A 20,053-nucleotide genomic window follows, 5' to 3' on the forward strand; every position below is an offset into this window, starting at 1 on the left:
ATTTATTTGTAAGATGATATCTATTAGTAATATATACTATCATATATATTATACTATACTAAATTAGTATAAAGGAAAATATAAGATCATGTGTATTAGTAAATCCCACCAATCATATATATTAGTAATATATAGTATCATATATATATAATCTATATTATATATCATATATTTAGTATCATATATATTATACTATACTAAAGTATAAAAGAAAATGTAAGAGATGATATATATTAGTAATATATACTATATGATATATAGTAGTCTATACTATATATCATATATATAGTATCATATATATTATAACATATATAGTAAAGTATAATTAAATATATAGTATGATATATATTAGTTAAGTATAAACTCATAGTATATAGTACTATATACTATCATATATATATATATATTATCATATATAACACTTTGACAGTAAAGTATTATGATATATTACTATTATACTATAATAAAATATATATAAGTTATTATGTTTTTATTTAAAGTATTATACTATCATAATATATATATTATAATATACTATAATATTACATATATATTACAGTATATATAATCTACTATAATACTAAATATATTTTATTAAATTATAGGATTATAAATATAATATACATTTAGTATAAATTTTTACTAAACTTGAAACAAATACCATTCGAACGATAAATATTAAAGTTCGAATAGTAATTTAAAACCGTTCGAAAGGTCAAATATAACATTCGAATGGTTATGCACATGTAAGTTATCATGGGTAGAACTTTCTCTCACACCGTCATCTCCACCATTTGAAAATGAGAGAAAACGTTTGAATGTCCATCAATCGCCGCCGTCTACCACCGTAATCAACACCTACGTCAAACATTTTTCCTTCCAAGTGAAGATGTGCATTTTAAAAGTTATTTTATCTTTTATTTTATGGTTTTATGGTTTTATTCATTTTTTCTAAAAAAATTATATTTTTTCATCAATAGTCACTGTAGAACACTACAAATCCACCGTAAGATGTTTAAAAATGAAGAGTAGTATGTGTTTTGTCAAATAAACCCATGGAATCGATGCATTTTTAAGTGTTTTTATGGCCGCAAAGTTGACTCAGCCATGCCGAGCTCGATCTAGTTTCCATTTGAACGTGTTCGAACCAGTTTAAACTTGACGTTCGAGTAGTTTTAAAACGTTCGAACGGTGTGCAAATTGCCGTTCGACCATTTATTTTACCGTTTGAATGTAAATTTGTCGTTCGACCACTTAATATTACGTTCAAACCGTTTTCTTTGTATTAGCTTATTAAATTGTTTTCATCATTTCATTGAATTGTTCTATCAATTAATTTATTAAATTGCTATTAGTATATAATTTTGTAAATATATTCGCCGTAATTAGATTTTATCACTAATGTTGAATATATATTTTATTTTTAAAATTTCAAGTTCATAATAATGTCTTATAGGGGCCGTAAATGTGGTAGATCAGGGGAACCTTCCATCCAAACAGTTCGAGAGTGGACTGTTTTACTTGAGCAGTAGGTAAAACTGTCTGATTTTGTAGCTCTTATATGGGAGGGTCATTCCATCCCATCAGTATTCAATGACCGTGGTTAGGCACCAATCTTAGATCAGCGAGAAGAAGAAATGAAGCTCATTTCCTACATTGAGATTGTTACTGAGTTATATAAAGAGCTCGGTGGTAGTAGCTCAGACGATGGAGGGGCATACAAGATCTGTGTCCACGGAGCTCCTGTTATATTTTTAGCAGACGGACTCGTTGCATATCTCGGTATTCCTAGGCTTGTCGATGCCTATCTGAACCTGCCGCCTAGAGAGTCTGATCTTTCAGGTGATGTAGAGATATCTCAGGACGAGGGACCAGTTTACACAGATGAGATCGATACACTTGCTGATCATGAGGTCGGAGACTTGATTGTTGGTCCAGATGCTCCAATGTACGATGGGATGAAGAGTATTAGGTAGACAGATTTATCTTCTTTCTTCAAGATCATGAATTTGATTATCTCCAACAATATTGACCATCGGCAGCACAAGATCGAGGTTGGCATGAATCGAGCGAGATTTATGATACGGGTCGCTCGTGGCATTTCGATCGACCTCGTGGGGTATATATTTGAGAGGATCTGATCAGAGGCTCGATTCATTACAACAGATTTATTGTCGTTTGGTATCCTCATCACTCGATTTTTGCTACATGCCGGGATCATGCTAGAAGCTGCTGAGCTTTCTCGGGAGCTAATGAGACTGATCAACAACACCACCCTATCACCGAGCACGAGACACTCAAGATTTCATTTTTGTGGACTTGTTCCTGACAGGGCTGATATTCAAAGAGATGCACAGCCGAGAGATACTGGAGTATCGGCTGGTGAGACATCTATACAAGCCAAGGCATCACGTACATCTACTCGCGAGGAGATGGCTGACATACTACGTGCTGAGATCGGCATATTTGAGTTTCGTATCGAGATTAATATTATACGTTTGAATGTATACATGTGGTGCTTAAATATGTTCAAACTAAATATATTAAGTTCGAACGGTTTAGAAACTTTCTCGCCAGGTTTTGCCACTAAATATTTTCCTTTCGAACAAAAATTATTATCATTCGAACGGTAGTGAACTTTCCACGCCAAGATTTTACTGTTCAAACGTATTTTTTTTCCATTTGAACGGGAAAAACTTTTTGAAATGATTTAATTTGTCATAGAAAATACTATTCGAACAATTATTTTATCATTTGAACAATTTTGTAAAGTCATCAATTTTTTATAAATCTCGTCCCAAAAAATGACTTTTAGAGACGAAATAATTTTGTTTGTCCCTAAATAATTTCATCTCAAAAGCTCAAAATTGTTGTAGTGAGTGCATCTTGATCTTATATATCCTTTTCATGTATGGTATAAAGTAGATTAATGATGGAGATAGAATATGTATATACATTAGACAAGATCAATGGTCAATGCATGAAACGTACGTTAATGATGTACGTAGATGTTTCGGACCTCTCCTTACTTACACGAAACTAGGGAGAGATCAATACGATGCATGGATGTCTGCAAAGATAACAGATCACTAGATCATGTTTTGGTTCGGACCTTTTCATCACACGAAACTGGATGTGTTTTAAAAGAAGAGATATTATATATAAGAGAAATCACACACAATTCACACGTGATTTGAGCATCTTTTAGCCCAAAAACAGCCATATATTCATATATCTTTCAACCTGATCCAAACATAATATATCGCACATCATGCATTAATTGTTTAGCCTTAAAAGAACCATATTTACCATGCACATTAATTATTTTGAAGTTTCTCCTTAATTTCTAGTCGTTGGTAGATGAAGAACATGACGGCCAATTAGTCGCTTCATTCATCAAGAAATTGGAATTCATTTTATTGATAATGATCAGAGACAGCTATATATATTTACACACATCAGTTTAATTAAATGCCACAGCTACCATATATAGCTAGGTACATCATGATCAGTTCATGAATATTATATACTACTTCCCATCTCTGTTGATCAGACAATAATTCATGAATGTACCTTAAAAAAGGGAAAAAATAGTTTGCCGCTTAGGATTCAAATGGGATCGAAGCCCCTCCCCATATCTAATGTTTGGTTACTTCTTGTACTGATTTCTTTGGGGGGACCTTCTTGTATTAGTTGATTTTGAATGAAGAAATAAATACATGATCATATAGATTGAGTAAACCCTAATTTGAATTCGTTTTTATTCCGAGAAATGATTTATATATTATATGAGAATACTTATATTTGTAATTATGTAAGCGTTGTGCAATCGTTTAAAAAAAATAAATAAATATAAGATTTATATAAAAAAAAATTTAATAATAAAATTTCTTTTTTTTTTTTTAAACGAATGCATAATTATATATAACATTTTATATTATATTCACATACACTCTCGAGACTCAATATATAAATATATATATATATATATATATTTTAATGTAACCTTATTTTTTTTATTTTTATTTCTTTTTGGAATTGTTTGAGTGGGGTGCATGACATGAGGTGAAAGGGACGGTTTTAAAGGTAGGGGGATATCCCGACACAAGCACGCCTTACGGAGCCAAGCTTAAAAGCAAATTAAAGGGTTTTAGCATTTATTTCGGGTTGTCCCTCTGAGACGTAGTAGTACCACACCCATCCCTCACAATCCCAATACAAAAAAAAATATATATATATTTACTACTCAATGCAGCATCCGCATTTATTGGACAGTGCCAACACCATGATCACACTATTCTATCTCTCTCTCTTCCTCCCTCCCTCTCTCTCTCTCCTCCCATTGGTATGAATATGAATGTATGACTTGACTTATCCTCCCTCTCTACAATCTGCCATCTGGGCAGGGCCTTTGACTATTCTTTCCTTCTTTCTATTCCCCATTTTAGGAGTTTGGCATTACACGCTTTCCAATGGTCTTTTTTTTTTGGTTCTCTCTTTCTTCTAAGTATTACAGAAACAAATAATAGAGAGAGTGTGAGAGAGAAGGTCAGAGGAAGAAAAAAAAGGAACATTTCAGAGCAACACCTGTTACATCTCTTTCTCCACCTTACTGTCTTCTTTATTTACGTGCTTTTTGTCCCCCTCTCTCCCCCTTTCCCCCCCCGGCCTAATTTCCCACCTCTCTTTCAAATAAATCAAATCAACACCCTTTTTACCACCAACAACACATACAGCCGATCGATCACCTCTGGTCTAAAGTCCACAAAGCTTGCTTTATAAAGGCTATTTCCCTATGCAATGACGGTCGGTGTACGTACGTGCATGGTGTTCATTGTGGGGGCAAGTCGTGTAAAATTCTAAGTTTGACTGGTTTAACAGATTTTGTGGTGAAAAATGAAGATATATAGTCGATGTAACGATGTCAGGTCTTAAAGGCTAGCTGTGTGTCAGGTTATCAAAAAGTAATAAAAAGTACTATATAATACTGTGATAGTTGATCTGAAAAATGCATGCGTAGATTTACAAGTAGGAAACATAGATGGAAGTGTGATGAACATAATCAGTAATGAAACAGATCTCATTCATTTAAGTGAAGAATAGCTAGGCTAGCTAGGTTTACTAGCATCTATGTCGATCAAAGTAACGTTTAAGGAGCTACGCGTACGATCATGTTACTCGAAAATGAGTAGCATGATCGATCTTTGGGTCAGGATATATATGTGTCTGTGAACAAGCTAGAACGAAGACATGCAGAATTAAACAGGATATATATGGTGTGTGCACACAGCTACTCAATCCCATGCCCTGGGGGTGGAGTTCTGCACACAGAAATGCCTTTTGTGCATGGGGTTTTACTTTCTTTTAACAATTCATTTTCTGCAAAGTGGTTCTATTCATCCCCACTTGGCCACTCAAGTGCACCCCAAGTGCATTTTGGGTTTTGTTTTTTTTTTAAATGTTAAAACAAAAACACACATAAATTCGGTAGCTGGCATTTTCTTTTCTAAATTATATATGACGTCGAAGTTTCGGGCCTTGAATATTGCGAGCTAGCAATGTCGGATCGATACGCATGTCCACATGAGCAGGCGCTACAGCCCAAGCCTTGAATGGTAAAAGGTCAGGGCTTGCCGCTTAAAACTGCCGCTTGCTTGTTGTTTCTAGACCCAAGGCCTCGGCCTGCAGGGTAGACATTCAGATCGAATTCCCAAATTCCAACGAAAATGCTAATCATAAAATCAGATTTGATGATACGATATTATATCGGTCCGAGTAACGTTTATTCTCTCGAACCAACTTGTTTTGTTTAGTTGAAAAAAGCCCAAAGAACACTTGTAATTCGCATATAGGACGATGAGAATCACCTTATTATCATCTTGCACTCAGGACAATATGATTTTTTTTTACCTATTTCTCACCCTTGGATTGAGCTTTGGTGACTTGTTGTGCACATAAAAACGATGTAAATTATATGAACAGAACATGGAGAGGAGAAACATGATATATATATATATATATATATTCAACTTTAGGACCATAACTTGTGATTAAAACAAAGGATTCAAGAAACGATATTCTGAAGAAAAGTATTTCATCCTTTAATCAAACGTGCAAAACAACTACCGGATGCGCAGAGAAAAGAAAATGCACAATAATTCTGGCGAAGCCTGTTCTGCTTGCTGGTTCAGTTCATTAATAATCCTCTCATCTACATAGGTTTTCTTTATGTATGGAAATGTGTGTATCAAAGTGCACAAAAAGAGAAATACTACGTACAGGCTGGTGTATGAAATGTCATTTCAAACAGATGAATGAATATCAAAGAAGAAACCAATAGGGGGCATGGTGCCCACTCTCTTCAATTTCAATAACTCATTCAAACAAAATTCACTCGTCTCTGTCACTCTGAGTTGCGATCATGCGAAGAATTTGATGGTGCCGGCATTGCAGTCTGGTCTGGTTGGTAACTTGGTGGGAGACCTTGGAAACGTAACGTTATCTCCGCCGACAACAGTTGGGCCTAATAGAGCCTTTACAAACCCATATTGGGCTGGAGTTTTGAGCTCGGGTTGGGCTCAATATCAGGTAGGACTGAGATTGCGAAGAGAGCTAAAATCCCAGCTCTCACTCTCTCTCTCTAACAATATCACGTGGGAGATCTATGAAAGTAGATATGGGAAGAAAAGGCATGCGATTTGTGATTTATTTTACAGGATTTTGCTATAATCGGTCACTATTCATCTCCATATCTCATATTGATAATTTTTTTTTTATAGAATATGAGATTTTTTTTATAAAAATGCTGATTACAACCGAGGGAAGGAACCGCAGTGTAACCGCATCCCATGTGAAATGAAATGAACCAGAAAACAAGCCAAATCCCCCCTCCCCCTCCCCCCACCCAAAATATGCTTCGTCTTCTCCACAGAACAGTCTTCCCCAACTCACAGAGCCCTTCATCTTCCCACCTTCAAGGAATACCATCAATCATTTACATTTTGTTTATTTTACACTCTGGCTATGGAAAAATCCCAGGGAGAGATTGAATGCTACATCTTCAAAATTCCCCTCCCTCTTCAAATTTCAGAAGTCAAAGAAAACCAAAAAAAAAAAAAAATGCTCCCTCAAATACCTCCTTAAATTTTGCTGGGTTGTTAACTGCATTTACCATGAGTGCTTCATCTTCATAAACATCAAACCAGTACTTATCAAAAATAAAAAATAAAACTCGAACCAGTCCTTTTTTTTTCTTTAATTTTCTTAAGACTTCTATTGTACCGTATATTCTCCCCATGCATTTAGGGCCTCATCTTCTTTTGTGATATAGGCGCAAATGGTATTCCAGGATTTATATACAGTGACGAAGAAAGAGAGGAAGACGAAGGGATGTAATCCTGAATCAAATCAAGAATTGGTTTTGTGATATAGTGATGAATAAAGAGAGGAAGATAAATGGTTTTGTTGGTTGGAGAAATGGTTTCCAATGAAGAAATGTAAGGAGGTACTTTGAGAGAGGGACGAGATTGTTTTGGGTGATGTGGGTCTGAGACGGCATTCCTACTGCAAAAGGGTAGAAGGGGAAAAAAAACCAGCTGAGTAGTAGAGAAGTGGTAAGAAGTGGCTCTGCCTTTCTTTCCTCTCAAACCGCCGACTGTAACAAGGAATACCCATTTGTCTTCCTGGCTTCCATTGTCTTCCCAACTTCAAGGAATACCATCAGGGAAGGAAAAAAAAAAAGGAGAACAATATAAAGAACAAGCAAAACCAAGAACTAAAAGAATACCATGATTTTTCTTCTTATTTTCGGCAGTTTATATTTATTTTTTTTTATTGACGTGGGTTTATTCCACATCAGCAGATTATCTAGCGGTTTCCCACCGCCGATTGTACGTAATAAAACTATTTTTTTATAAGATATAAGGTGTATGATAGTGAATAATAATTAATGAGAGGAATTATTCTTTTAAGAAATATTACGAAGAGCTTATCTTACATATTTTTATCTAATTAAAATATAATTTATTATTTTTATATTTTATTTAAACAAATAAATATTTTAATATTCAGATGAAAAGATAAAAATGGTGAAAGATTTTTAACTAGAAATTATTTTTATTAAAATTTATTTATTTTGCTCTCGATACCCTCACATGACCACAAAGTAGTTTTCCTCAAAAAAATTCCGTGCGTTGACCGAGCTCAGCGACTATGACAGGTATTACCAATTCGTTTTCTTTTTTTTTTTTTTTTGAAATTGAATGTATGTATGACTTTAGCAAAGCTAGAAAGTCCAAGTTTCTTGAATATAATAATATAACGGGGGCCAAAATTTATATTTGTGTTGATAGATTATTTGTTTCTTTGTAATGTATGTACGATATGAGTTGATATAATATATTATATAAAATTTTTTTATAGTTATAACATGACTTTTCTTATATAATATAAGGAAGAGATAAAAGTTGAATAAAATATTGTTAGAATATATTTTTTAATATTATTTTTATTTTAATATTTAAAAAAATTAAATTATTTATTTTATTTTGTGTAAAAATTTATAAAAGTTATAATAATGAGATGAAATGAATTGAAAATTTTTATAAAAATAAACAAAATCTTATTGCGCGTCGATGGTGGCCGGCCGGCCGGCACTGAACTACAGAGAATAGTTGTTCTCTTCGATCAAGAACACGATGAGGTTTAATTTAATTCGCAAGTTTGATTGTGGAGAATAATGACAAGAAATTGGTTGGATGGAGAAAAATAATATATTATTAGTTTAAGAGAAAAAACAACTCTGGACATTTAAAAAGCTGTTTTTTGAACGTGAATTTTGTAAAAAGTTTGCGTTTTAGTTAACATTGATATCAATGATATGCAAAAAGTTTTTAGATTTTTTTGGAAAGATGGGTATGGTTTTTTTTTTTTTAATATTTTTTTAGGATTAGCTGTTACTTAAATTTATTTAGAGGCCAAAAAATTTATATTTTGAGTATTGTAATTCTATGACATCTACGCTACGGAGTATAATTTGATTTAAAAGATAAATTTAAATATTTAAATATTATAAATCAAATCTTATTATTTAAGTGATGTGAATGATATGTTTTACGTATCAAATTTAAATTGTTTATTATATATTATTTAAAAATTTAAAAAAATTATAATAATTAGATAAGATGGATACTCTTTTAATTCAAAAAAGTCCTTAAAAGCTTAGTCAAACATAAAATACTCAAATTGAAGTGTATATCTTTCTGTAGCTCTGTTTGCTCATGCCAAACTCTCTCCCCCACTAGACATGTTTATTTATTTATGCCTAAAGGTCAGTCAATTACGCATTCACGTGAATTAATTTACTCGTTCTTTGCACCGACTGTTTGAAGTTATATTTAATGCCTTTACTTTTTTCTTTTAAATCATGTCATTTTTAGACTTTTGATTGCTTAATTTTTGGTTGAGTGGATGTCGGATAATTGTAGGGCTGTCATCAGTTCATTTTGAAAGCCAAATTGATGTAAAAAATTAAGACAAAAAGACTTGGAGAAGAGGTCGTAGAGAGACGGATCCCATGCAGGAGTCCACCACCAGGCCCTTTTCTTGCTCTCTATATCAATGTGTTCTGTAAATTTGCATGTAATGTTTTATCATTCCACAAACCACCCTGCATGCATCAAATTTACTGCATGGAAACCTTTTCTCCTTTTCCATAAATAGCCGTGATTTTGCAGAGAAAGAAGGAAGCTCGAAGAAATTGATATCAACTGTACCATGCACACAGAAAATCGCTTGGGAGGTTCAGAGAAGAGGAAAAACAAGTACGTGGATTTTGGGAGCATTCTAATTAGCCGTAAGGCACTCAAATGGATATTAGTGGGGTCCTTTCTCTTGGCTTCCTTCGCAGTTGCAGCCACCACCATCATCTTCAAGTCCTCGTCCAAGCACAAGCCCCATTCTCCCCATCCTGACAATTACCCTATTGCTCTCCAGAAACTCGTCATCTTCTTCAACGCTCGGAAGGCCGGGCATAATCTCCGTCCTGATAGTTACTCTGTTGCTCTCCAGAAAGCCCTCCTCTTCTTCAACGCTCAGAAATGTAAGTTACCAGTACTTTATCTACCCTTAATTAGCTACTTCTTTTCTCTGTTTTCACTTCAAGAAAATCTTCTTTTGCTGACCCACCAACTATCTATCTTAAAATAGTCCAAAGTCCAAACCATCAAGTCTTATGATCATATATCAGGAGATATAATATGATCACCCACGTAACTTTGATACCTCTTTGATTTCTTTAACCATGGAAAACATTTTTTTTTTGTCCATAAATAAATACCTCATTATATTATTGAATATTCCACTGTATAACGAGAAAAAGACAAATAAACCGAAGTACCAAGGATTGAAACAGGACCAGGTCCAAACTTTGTGGTACCGTTGAGTATGAATATTTTAGTTAAAACTAAATTATAAACTAACAATTGGTAAATAGATGTTAATTGGCTATGAATGTGCTGCAGCTGGAATATTGCCTGAAGATAATGGTATAGACTGGAGAGGGAATTCAGGATTAAGAGATGGGATGAATGATACCAATCTGAAGGGAGGGCTTGTTGGAGGATACTATGATGCTGGAGACAATGTCAAGTTTCACTTTCCAATGGCTTACGCCATGACAATGCTAAGCTGGAGTGTGATTGAATACAGTCACAAATACAAGGCCCTTGGCAAGTATGACCATGTTCGGGAACTCATTAAGTGGGGCACTGATTACTTGCTCCTAAACTTCAATTCTTCTGCCACCAAAATGGATAAGATCTATTGCCAGGTGATCTTTAGTACATATTCCATAAGGAAATTACCTTTTTGTTTAGTTCATATAAACTCTTAATGATGCTAATCCCCACTCTGAACACAATATGTCAAACTCTTACATGTAACTTTGATTTGTTTCTTCTTCTTTTTGCTTTTACCTCTTGGTTCCTTTGATCTGTTGTAGACCATATATATGTTGACACACAATTTACGCTTTTGGGTTGGGGAAGAGAATGTAACATGACAAAAACCTTTGACTTCTTCTAGGTTGGTGGACATCAGAATGGCTCTGTGACACCAGATGATCACAACTGCTGGCAAAAACCAGAACAAATGGAGTATACACGGCCAACACAAACTTGCAAGGCCGGACCCGAACTTGCTGGAGAAATGGCAGCTGCCTTAGCTGCAGCCTCTATAGTTTTCCGGGACAATGATGCCTACTCCGACAAACTTATCAAAGGCTCCAAAACCCTCTTTGCCTTCGCAAGGGACATTGGAAGACGGAGGCCATACAGTCATGGCAACCCTTATATTTCTCCTTACTACAGGTCCACCGGGTACTACGACGAGTACATGTGGGGTGCCACTTGGTTGTTCTATGCAACAGGAAACATTTCTTATCTTTCACTGGCTATCCACCCTGGGATCTCTAAGAATTCCAAAGCATTTAACATGATTCCAGATTTGACCGTGCTAAGTTGGGATAACAAGTTACCAGCAGCCATGCTACTGCTGGCAAGGCTGAGGATGTTCCTGAAACCTGGCTACCCTTATGAGGATATGTTGCTGAGGCATCACAATGCGACTGGTCATATCATGTGCTCTTATCTTCAATACTCGCCCATATATCAGGTCTTCAACTGGACTCGTGGTATGTACTATTTAGGATCTCAACTCTTCGATCTATATACAATATAGTTCAATCAAAGTGTGGCTTATTTTATTGCATTACTCGCCTGTTAGTGATTTTGATGGAATAGTAGTACTACATATATATTTAATATTTCCCTTGTTCAATGTAGAAACTAGTACATACATAATAGTCTTAGGGGTAAGAGCGCGCAATTTGCATAATAATGGTCAAACCTTTTTTAATGATTTCATAAGACTCCAATTGTAACATTGATTAGTCATTTTCAAGTATGACCAAGGTGAGTCCTAGCTAGGCTTTCGAGTATAGTTGTTTTTTGTTATATTTGAAATTCATAGAACACATTAAATGACTGAAATTGGCAAATTGCCAACAAAATGTTTATGGTTAATGAAGCATTTATTCTTTTTAATAGAAAGCGAGTATTTTAGTTTCTCAAATATATCAAATACAGGGGGAATGATCATGGTGAACCGCGGACGGCCACGGCCTCTGCAGTACGTGGCCAATACTGCTTTCTTGGCATCTCTGTTTGTGGATTACATGAATGCCACCGATGCTCTAACTTGGGGATGTGGCCCATATGAACTTTCATCATTACTTCTTCGAGGTTTTGCCACATCCCAGGTGTCGTCTTCCTCTTTTTCTTTTCTTATTTTCATTCAAATTTGCATCCATTCTTGCACGACTACATCCTTTTTTGTGTGCGCTTTTTTGGGTTTTTTTAAACAGGTGGACTATATCCTTGGTAAAAACCCCATGAACATGAGCTACGTGGTCGGATATGGCACCAAGTTCCCAGGACATGTTCATCACCGGGGTGCATCAACGCCGAATGATCACAAAAATTATTCATGCAAAGAAGGATGGAAATGGCAGAACAGCAAGAATCCCAACCCCAACACCATTACAGGAGCCATGGTTGGTGGGCCCGATGAATTTGACCAATTTGAGGATATGCGCAGCAGTGATGATTATACCGAGCCAACAATGGCAGGAAATGCTGGACTGGTTGCTGCACTTGTATCCCTGACCAACACTTTTGGCAATGGCGTCGACGTTAATACTATATTTTCAGCACTTCCGCCACTGATCTCCCGACTTAGCCCAACACAACCGCCCTCGAAGCCATGACCCTCTTTGTATTATGAGTTGTTCTGGTCTAGCGTGTCAACACATTAGTTGTGCCAATTCACATCCTGATGTGTCTTAATGCGTCAAAACTATCGACTCGCAAATAGAATTTTTCTTGTATTACGTACAAAACACCTGTTTGCTTGATTCACAATTGTTAACGTCGTATTTTGTACGTTTGGACTAAGTTCTTACAATTTAGGCCAGGATGTTTTTATATGCAACCACAAAGGCAGAAGTGGGCTCGATGATGGTCCGGAGAGCTTCCGATGCTAAAATGTATAAGATTTGTCAATGAATACTCACAAACCATTAAAAAGGATAAATATTTTCTAAAATTTTGTCTTAAGATTTAGGTTCCGTTTAGATGTTAAATTGATTTGAGATAAATTGAATTCTTTATGGATAGTAATAAGTTGAGATGGTAGAGTGAATTTTGTAGGACCCACCTAAGATGAGTTTAGATGTATTTATGAAAAGTTAAAAAAGATTATAGATCCCGCATGTAAATAGGTGTTAAGTTGAAAAAAGTTATAGATCTCACGTGTATAGAAATTTTGAGTTGAAATATTAATGATTTAAAAGTTAAGTATTTAAATATTAAATTCAGTTTAAAATTAGATTAAACTGAGATTCAAGTTTCAAACATGGTCTAAAGTGATTAGGGATTAGAACTCAAACAATAATAAATGTCTTAATATCCATTTTGGGTGCATAGGTTGTGTTTGGATGTTGAAATGAGTTGAGTTGAGTTGAGTTGAGATGATAAAATATTGTTAGAATATTATTTTTTAATATTATTATTATTTTAAAATTTAAAAAAGTTGAATTGTTTATTATATTTTGTATTGGGATTTGAAAAAGTTGTAATGATGAGTTGAGATGAGTTGGGATGAGTTTGGCAACCAAACTCACTAAACTTTGGACAAACAATATCCTGATAATTAAATTAAAAAAATATCTGCAAAATAAATAACAATTATGACAATGATACATTTTTAATTTAAACAGCCGGCAGGCCAGTTGCTAAACCAGTTTTTCCTCTGTCATAACGTCCTTTGAAAGTTGTACGATTGATCAAGCCCTCAAATTTAGGAATACTAATGTTTTGAATATCATTTCATTCGAAACATTGAAATGAGATATTTTAATATCAATATTATTTTAAATAAAATTTTAGAATAATCTATATATAAATTAATTATATTATAAAATAATAATTTATATATGATAAATTATATATAAATTATAAATAATTTGGTTTGAATTGAAGTGTAAAAAATGAGCTTGTAATTTAAAAAAATGAAAAAAAAAAGTAAAGGTTGAAATATCGGCCGGTATGAGCCGAAACGGCATAAATTCTGACCAGTATGAAACTATATCTTTCTCTATACCCGCTATGCAACGAAAACGGTATATTTCGGCCATACCTATCGGTACGGTACAAAATTCAAATTTTGTCCGATATAGAAATAATTTCATCTCATCTTATCATTCTAATTTTCTCAAATTCATACAAAATATAATAAACAAATCAATTTTTTCAAATTTTAAAACTATAATGATATTAAAAAATAATATTTTAATAATATTTTATTTAACTTTCATTTAAAATCATCTCCTCTCACTATCTAAATGAGACCTTAATTACAAAAATATTGCAAAAACAGCTAGTTGGTTTTCTCCGCTCCCACTCCATTCATCTTCCCCAATTTCAAATTTTTCATCTTTTTATTAATTAATTATAGAGTAATTCTACATATAATCGTGAAATATATAAAGACAACACAATTTTTTTTTAAAGTAGTATGGTCTACTATCATAAAATTATTTTTTTATATAAATCTTGTATTTATATATTTTTTTCAAATAAATTATACAATATTTATATATTTTATAATTATAAATATCATTTCTCTTAATTATATTGCATGTATCTTCGTCACTTTATTGGATATTCCTCCCTCTGCAAATATTATTCATTACCTTTGGGATAATGGACCATTCATTACCTTTGAATAATTCTACCCATATTTTTTTTTATCATCATCATTTTATTGTGGTATTAAAGAAAAACTTTATTTACAAGCTGGAATGATATATCTAATAAAATATTTACATAATATAATTTAATTTTTTTTAAAAAAAAATTAAAATTAAAATTTTACAAATCAAATATTATAATTTAAATGACGTGGATGGTTAGTTCTACACACGAGTTTAAAAATAGAATAACTTATATTAAATAATTGGAGATCCAACTTGTTGGGCAGTCATTTATCGCAAGATGTCAAGAGCATTATATGATGATAAAACAGATAATAAATATAATTTTTCTAGAACTTATACACCAATGTTATGGAATAACTTTGTCTGTTAGAACTTAAAAATATACAGAAAAATGCTGGCCAGAAGAATTGTGAGTATTATTTTTAATCTCGTATCGTACCAGCCGATATCTCGGCCTTTAGTTTTTTTTTTTCATTTTTTCAAACTACAAACTTATTTTTTGACCCACAATTCAGATTAGACTATTTATAATTTATATATATGCATTTATATATAATTTATTCATATATAAACTATTATTTTAAAATATAATTTTTATATATTTATATATAATTTATTCATATATCGACTATTTCGAAATGTAATACGAAACGGTATCGGTATCGAAATATTTCGTTTTAGTGCCTAATTGATCAGTACGACATCCGATATGATATTCAAAACATTATCTGTGAGTCTGTGAGAAAATTCTACCATATAAATCTACTCAACAGCCGGTTTGGTTTATTTTGCCTACACCACACAACCTGACATGTGAACCTGTTCTCATAAGACTTTTAATTTTTTTTTTCTTAAACTCATTGAATTATTCTACATACTAGTTATCCATTTATCATATATTTAGTAAAAAATAAAAAAATATGATGTATGAAAATGATGAATAGAATTTATATATATAATTAGTTTGTTACTTGATTGATCTATTAAGCCCCCGAATACATGTAAATCCTTGCTTTCCTGTATCTATTAAAACAATCATATACAATATAGAAAAACTCTACTTGCACCCAGGACGGGGAACACGCCGCGTACCCGAGTGCCAAATCATCATTATTTAAACTGTGTGTATCATAAGTTAAACGCACGTTTTGAATTATTTACATGGGGTGCCAATGGGAGTTGCCCAGAAGGCTAGTAAAACTGAGAAAAACTCGAACTGCCATTTTTGTTATGAACAACCTCGATGATGTTAGAAAGAATTATGCTTTTCCTCAATCTGCAAGGGTGTTTTCCAGTTTGCAAGCTGCGAAAAATGAGTTCAGTGACCATTTTAGGAGTTGAGTGTTGCTAAAGTAGACACGAGCGGTTCAGATAATATGCTTTCTATTTTCCAAGTGGCTTTTGCTTGTAACCATGCTTCTGCTCAAAGATGAAAGAAGACAGAAGACGAAAGAAGAAAGACGAAGGACGTGCTGCCAGACGGCAGAAGCTTCTACTCAAACAACCTGCCCCACGGCCGTGCTGCCAGACGAAAGACGAAGGGACTAAAACAGAGCATACCCACAACAAAAAAGCTTAGATGCATAAAACAAAACAAAAAAAAAATGCTCAGGCCATAGAAGACAGCAAGAACACGATGAAGAAAAATCAAGAAAAAAAAAATTGCTCAGGCCATGGGTATGACCCACATGAATCCCTTTCATTGTTCAACTGGGTGCTGCTCCTCCAGTGAATCAACGCGTGGATCTATGTAAACCATCTTCCTGGCACTATGATAAGCCCAAACATTGACCAGGAGTTCCAATACACGATAGTAACAGTGCCTTTTCTGTTTTGATAATTAAACAAGCAAAAGTTAGGGCAATAAAGCTCCCACTCCTGAAAATCAACCAAAAAAGCTTTGATTCCTTCCATGGGGTGCCAAAGATCAAGAAAAATACAAAAAAAAAAAAGAATGCATAAAACAGACGGCACTCACTTGATGCACGTTGGTCAGATGGCGATGGAAGATAACACGAAGACGATGAAGAACGACGAAGACGATGAAGACGGGGGACCTGCTTTACTTTTCTTAGAGCGCAAAATGTTTCTTCTTGCACACGATGAAGACGGGGACCTGCTAAATCTCTTTCCGTCGTTTTGTTTGATCGCACTGATCTTTTTAGGCGTCAAAGAGTCGCTGTACTGGTATTGATTATTGAGGTTGTGGTGAGGAAGAGGTGGGATCTGCTGGATCGAGGTGGCTTAGTAAACTTTGTTGGGTGCAGAAGCCGAAGGCTTCTCTTTCTCTTGGCTTTAAAGGGGCTCTTCTGAAGCGAGCGTGGCCGGTCCTGGCCCGACCCAGAAGAGTAAGAACCTTCTTGAACTTCGAAACGGCAACGTCTGCCACGGCCTTGTAGTCCATCTCCATTTCCAACAAAGGTTTTGAACTAGAGGAAGACGACGATTGGTATTGATGTTGCTGTTGACTCTGCTGGGAAAGCAATCTGATTAGCTTTTCGACGCTCTCGAGCCCAGACGCCGCTTCCTGCACAGCGTTCTCTTCCATTTTCGCTCTGAAATCGCTGCTGCTGCTATTGTTGTTCCTATACTCCATGAACTCCACGGCCATCTCTCAGAACCATCAAAAACAGAGAACGAAAGAGAAAAATGGTAAAAGGGAACGAGGAGATCTAATAAAACGAAAGGTGGGTCTCTGTCTGAAATTGATTTTTTTTTTTTTTAATATCGGCTGACGTGGCATTAACCACGTTAGCCGATTCCGCAAATGGTACCCCACTGCGGGTACCTGTAGCAGAACTGTACAATATAATAGGATATTTTCAATCTCTACTATTATATATATTATTTTAGTACGAAAATATCATAACATTAGGCTGTGATCTCTTTCGTCGGAGCCACGTAACCCAAACTCAGTGCAGAATAAAACAAAACTAACTATATATTATATATATAATATCAAAGGGAACTGTTACTATGTTGTCCAATGGTGACAGTTGGACGTGCCTCTTAGGTCAAATGTTATTTTTTATAATTTTTAAATATTTTAAAAAATTAAAAAATACACTAACACTCTAATAATAACTTTTGTAATTATAAGAAAAACAATTAAAACAAGAATTAAATATATAAACGTCAAAATGAGAGATAAAATCACGAGAGATAGTATCATTTTCCTAATACCAAATATTTAAAGACAAGAGAGTAAGGTCAAATTAGGTATTTCATATTTGAATGGAATTGATTTTATTCTATTAGGAAACACAATTTGACTTTTTCAAATGAAGTCTGAACGGCGTGAATAAAGAATCAATGATTGGCTTGGCTTGGCTCCTGGCTTGGGTGTGGATGGGTTTGCCAATTAAGTCAATATCTTCCAGCTGGCAAGTCCTGATTTGATCCTTCTCACAATCTTAGTTTAGGAAAATGCTAATCTTTTCGTGGGAAGTTATCGTTGGGATTTATTTGTTTATTATTATTTTTATTTAATAGTTAAGTAAGTATTTTTTAATAATATTATAATTTTTTTATTTTTTTAAAAATATTTTAAATGTTAAAATATATATTAAAAACAAAAAATAAAAATAAAAATTAGAAAACAATTAGCGGCGCCTCGAGCGAGAGCTCCAGCGGTGGGAGTAGCTTTCCTGTGGGCCAGAAATAGGCAGCCCGTGAACTTTCCTTTTGACTTTTTCAAATTAAGTCTGAACGGCGTGGATAAAAGAAAAGAATCAATGATTGGCTTGGCTCCTGGCTTGTGAGTTGGGTGTGGATGGATCATGGATGGGTTTGCCAATTAGGTCAACATCTTCCAGCTGGCAAGCCCTGATTTGATCCTTCTCACAATCCCAGATCATTATATACCGACTTAAGAGCATTCATATTAAATTTTCTATAAAATTTTCTATAATTTAGTTAAAAATAAGTTTTTAAATTATTTTTTAAATTTTACTCATTTTTTAAAAACCTACTACATCTCATTTCATATTCTATTAAAATAATATTTTTCTATTCTTTTTTTTTTTACTTTTTTCTTTCACTTTTATTTACAAATTTAACTACTCAATATTTTTTCTTATATTTTGAACTATTACTCTAGTGAATATTTTAAATAAAAATTTAAATTATTTTTAATATTTTAAAATTATTTTTTTTAATATTTTCGTAGTTATTTAAATTATTTTTATAACTATTATTTAAAACTATAATAAATGAGTATGAGAGAAAATGTAGATAATTAGAAGAATAATTAATTTAATTGAAATGAATAAAATATTAATAAAAATGATTTAGAGAATGAATATTAATTCTCTATATTTGAAGAATTACTATTTATTTTCTAAATCTTTTTTTTTTAAATAAGGATCTGGATGGAAAGAGATTTTGAAAATATTTCTTAAATATTTTCTCAAATTATAAAAAAAAAGTGGTTTTTGAAAAATCCAATGGGATGCTCTAAAGGTACGTTTGGGTAGTGAGAATTGTTGAGAAGTGTTGAGAATATTTGTGAATAGTTATGAGTAGAGATTGAAGTGAGTTTGTGGGTCCCATTGAGAGTTTGGATGTGTGAAATATGTTGAGTTGTTGACTTTTGAGTGGGTAGTTGAAAAATGTGTGGGTCTCATAAATATTATAGTGATTTTATTTTTAGTAATAAATATTATAATGATTTTATTATAGTGATTTTTTAATATCAATATATATTGTAGTGATTTTATTTTACTTTTATATATAATAATGATAAATATTATAATAATTTTATTTTTAATTTATATATAATAGTGATAAATATTATAATAATTTTATTTATATATATAATAGTGATAAATATTATAGTAATGTTATTTTTTATTTATATATTATAGTGATTTTATTTTTAATTTATATATAATAGTGATAAATATTATAGTATTTTATTTTTTATTTATATATAATAGTGATTTTATTTTTTATTTATATATTTTAGTGATTTTATTTTTTATTTATATATTATAGTGATTTTATTTTTTATTTATATATTATAATGATTTTATTTTTTAGTTATATTTAATAGTGGAAGATATGGTGGCTAAAGTCTAAAAGAAAATCTCTGGTTGGAAAATGAAAATTCTTTCAGCTAGTGGTAGACTTATCTTATTGAGACATGTTCTTTCCAGTATGGCTCTTCACCTTTTTGCTATTCTTCAAGTTCCGCAAGCCACTATCAATACTCTTAATCGT

At 33.1% G+C, this 20,053-nt stretch overlaps 2 protein-coding genes across 2 annotated transcripts; one reads left to right on the forward strand and one right to left on the reverse strand.

Annotated features, from left to right (window-relative positions):
• Positions 1-9,584: 9,584 nt before the first annotated feature.
• LOC108981436 (endoglucanase 12-like) lies at positions 9,585-12,915 on the forward strand. Its single transcript, XM_035683373.1, has 6 exons — positions 9,585-9,639; positions 9,735-10,099; positions 10,521-10,828; positions 11,083-11,689; positions 12,144-12,316; positions 12,422-12,915. Exons 2-6 carry the CDS (start codon positions 9,775-9,777, stop codon positions 12,821-12,823), a joined length of 1,815 nt encoding a protein of 604 aa, XP_035539266.1. The 5' UTR covers positions 9,585-9,639; positions 9,735-9,774; the 3' UTR covers positions 12,824-12,915.
• Positions 12,916-17,027: 4,112 nt separating this feature from the next.
• LOC109007149 (probable WRKY transcription factor 15) lies at positions 17,028-17,444 on the reverse strand. Its single transcript, XM_018986706.2, has one exon. It carries the CDS (start codon positions 17,442-17,444, stop codon positions 17,028-17,030), a length of 417 nt encoding a protein of 138 aa, XP_018842251.1.
• Between the last annotated feature and the right edge of the window lie 2,609 nt (positions 17,445-20,053).

The sequence above is a fragment of the Juglans regia genome, chromosome 1, assembly GCF_001411555.2.
Source record: "Juglans regia cultivar Chandler chromosome 1, Walnut 2.0, whole genome shotgun sequence".
In the NCBI taxonomy this organism is placed as follows: Eukaryota; Viridiplantae; Streptophyta; class Magnoliopsida; order Fagales; family Juglandaceae; genus Juglans; species Juglans regia.

Bases quoted from the DNA above. Each gene is read 5' to 3' on its own strand.
- LOC109007149 (XM_018986706.2), bottom strand. From the start codon at position 17,444: ATGGCCGTGGAGTTCATGGAGTATAGGAACAACAATAGCAGCAGCAGC.
- LOC108981436 (XM_035683373.1), top strand. From the start codon at position 9,775: ATGCACACAGAAAATCGCTTGGGAGGTTCAGAGAAGAGGAAAAACAAG. The intron at 10,100-10,520 runs GTAAGTTACCAG...AATGTGCTGCAG, and splicing joins CTTCTTCAACGCTCAGAAAT to CTGGAATATTGCCTGAAGAT. The intron at 10,829-11,082 runs GTGATCTTTAGT...GACTTCTTCTAG, and splicing joins TGGATAAGATCTATTGCCAG to GTTGGTGGACATCAGAATGG.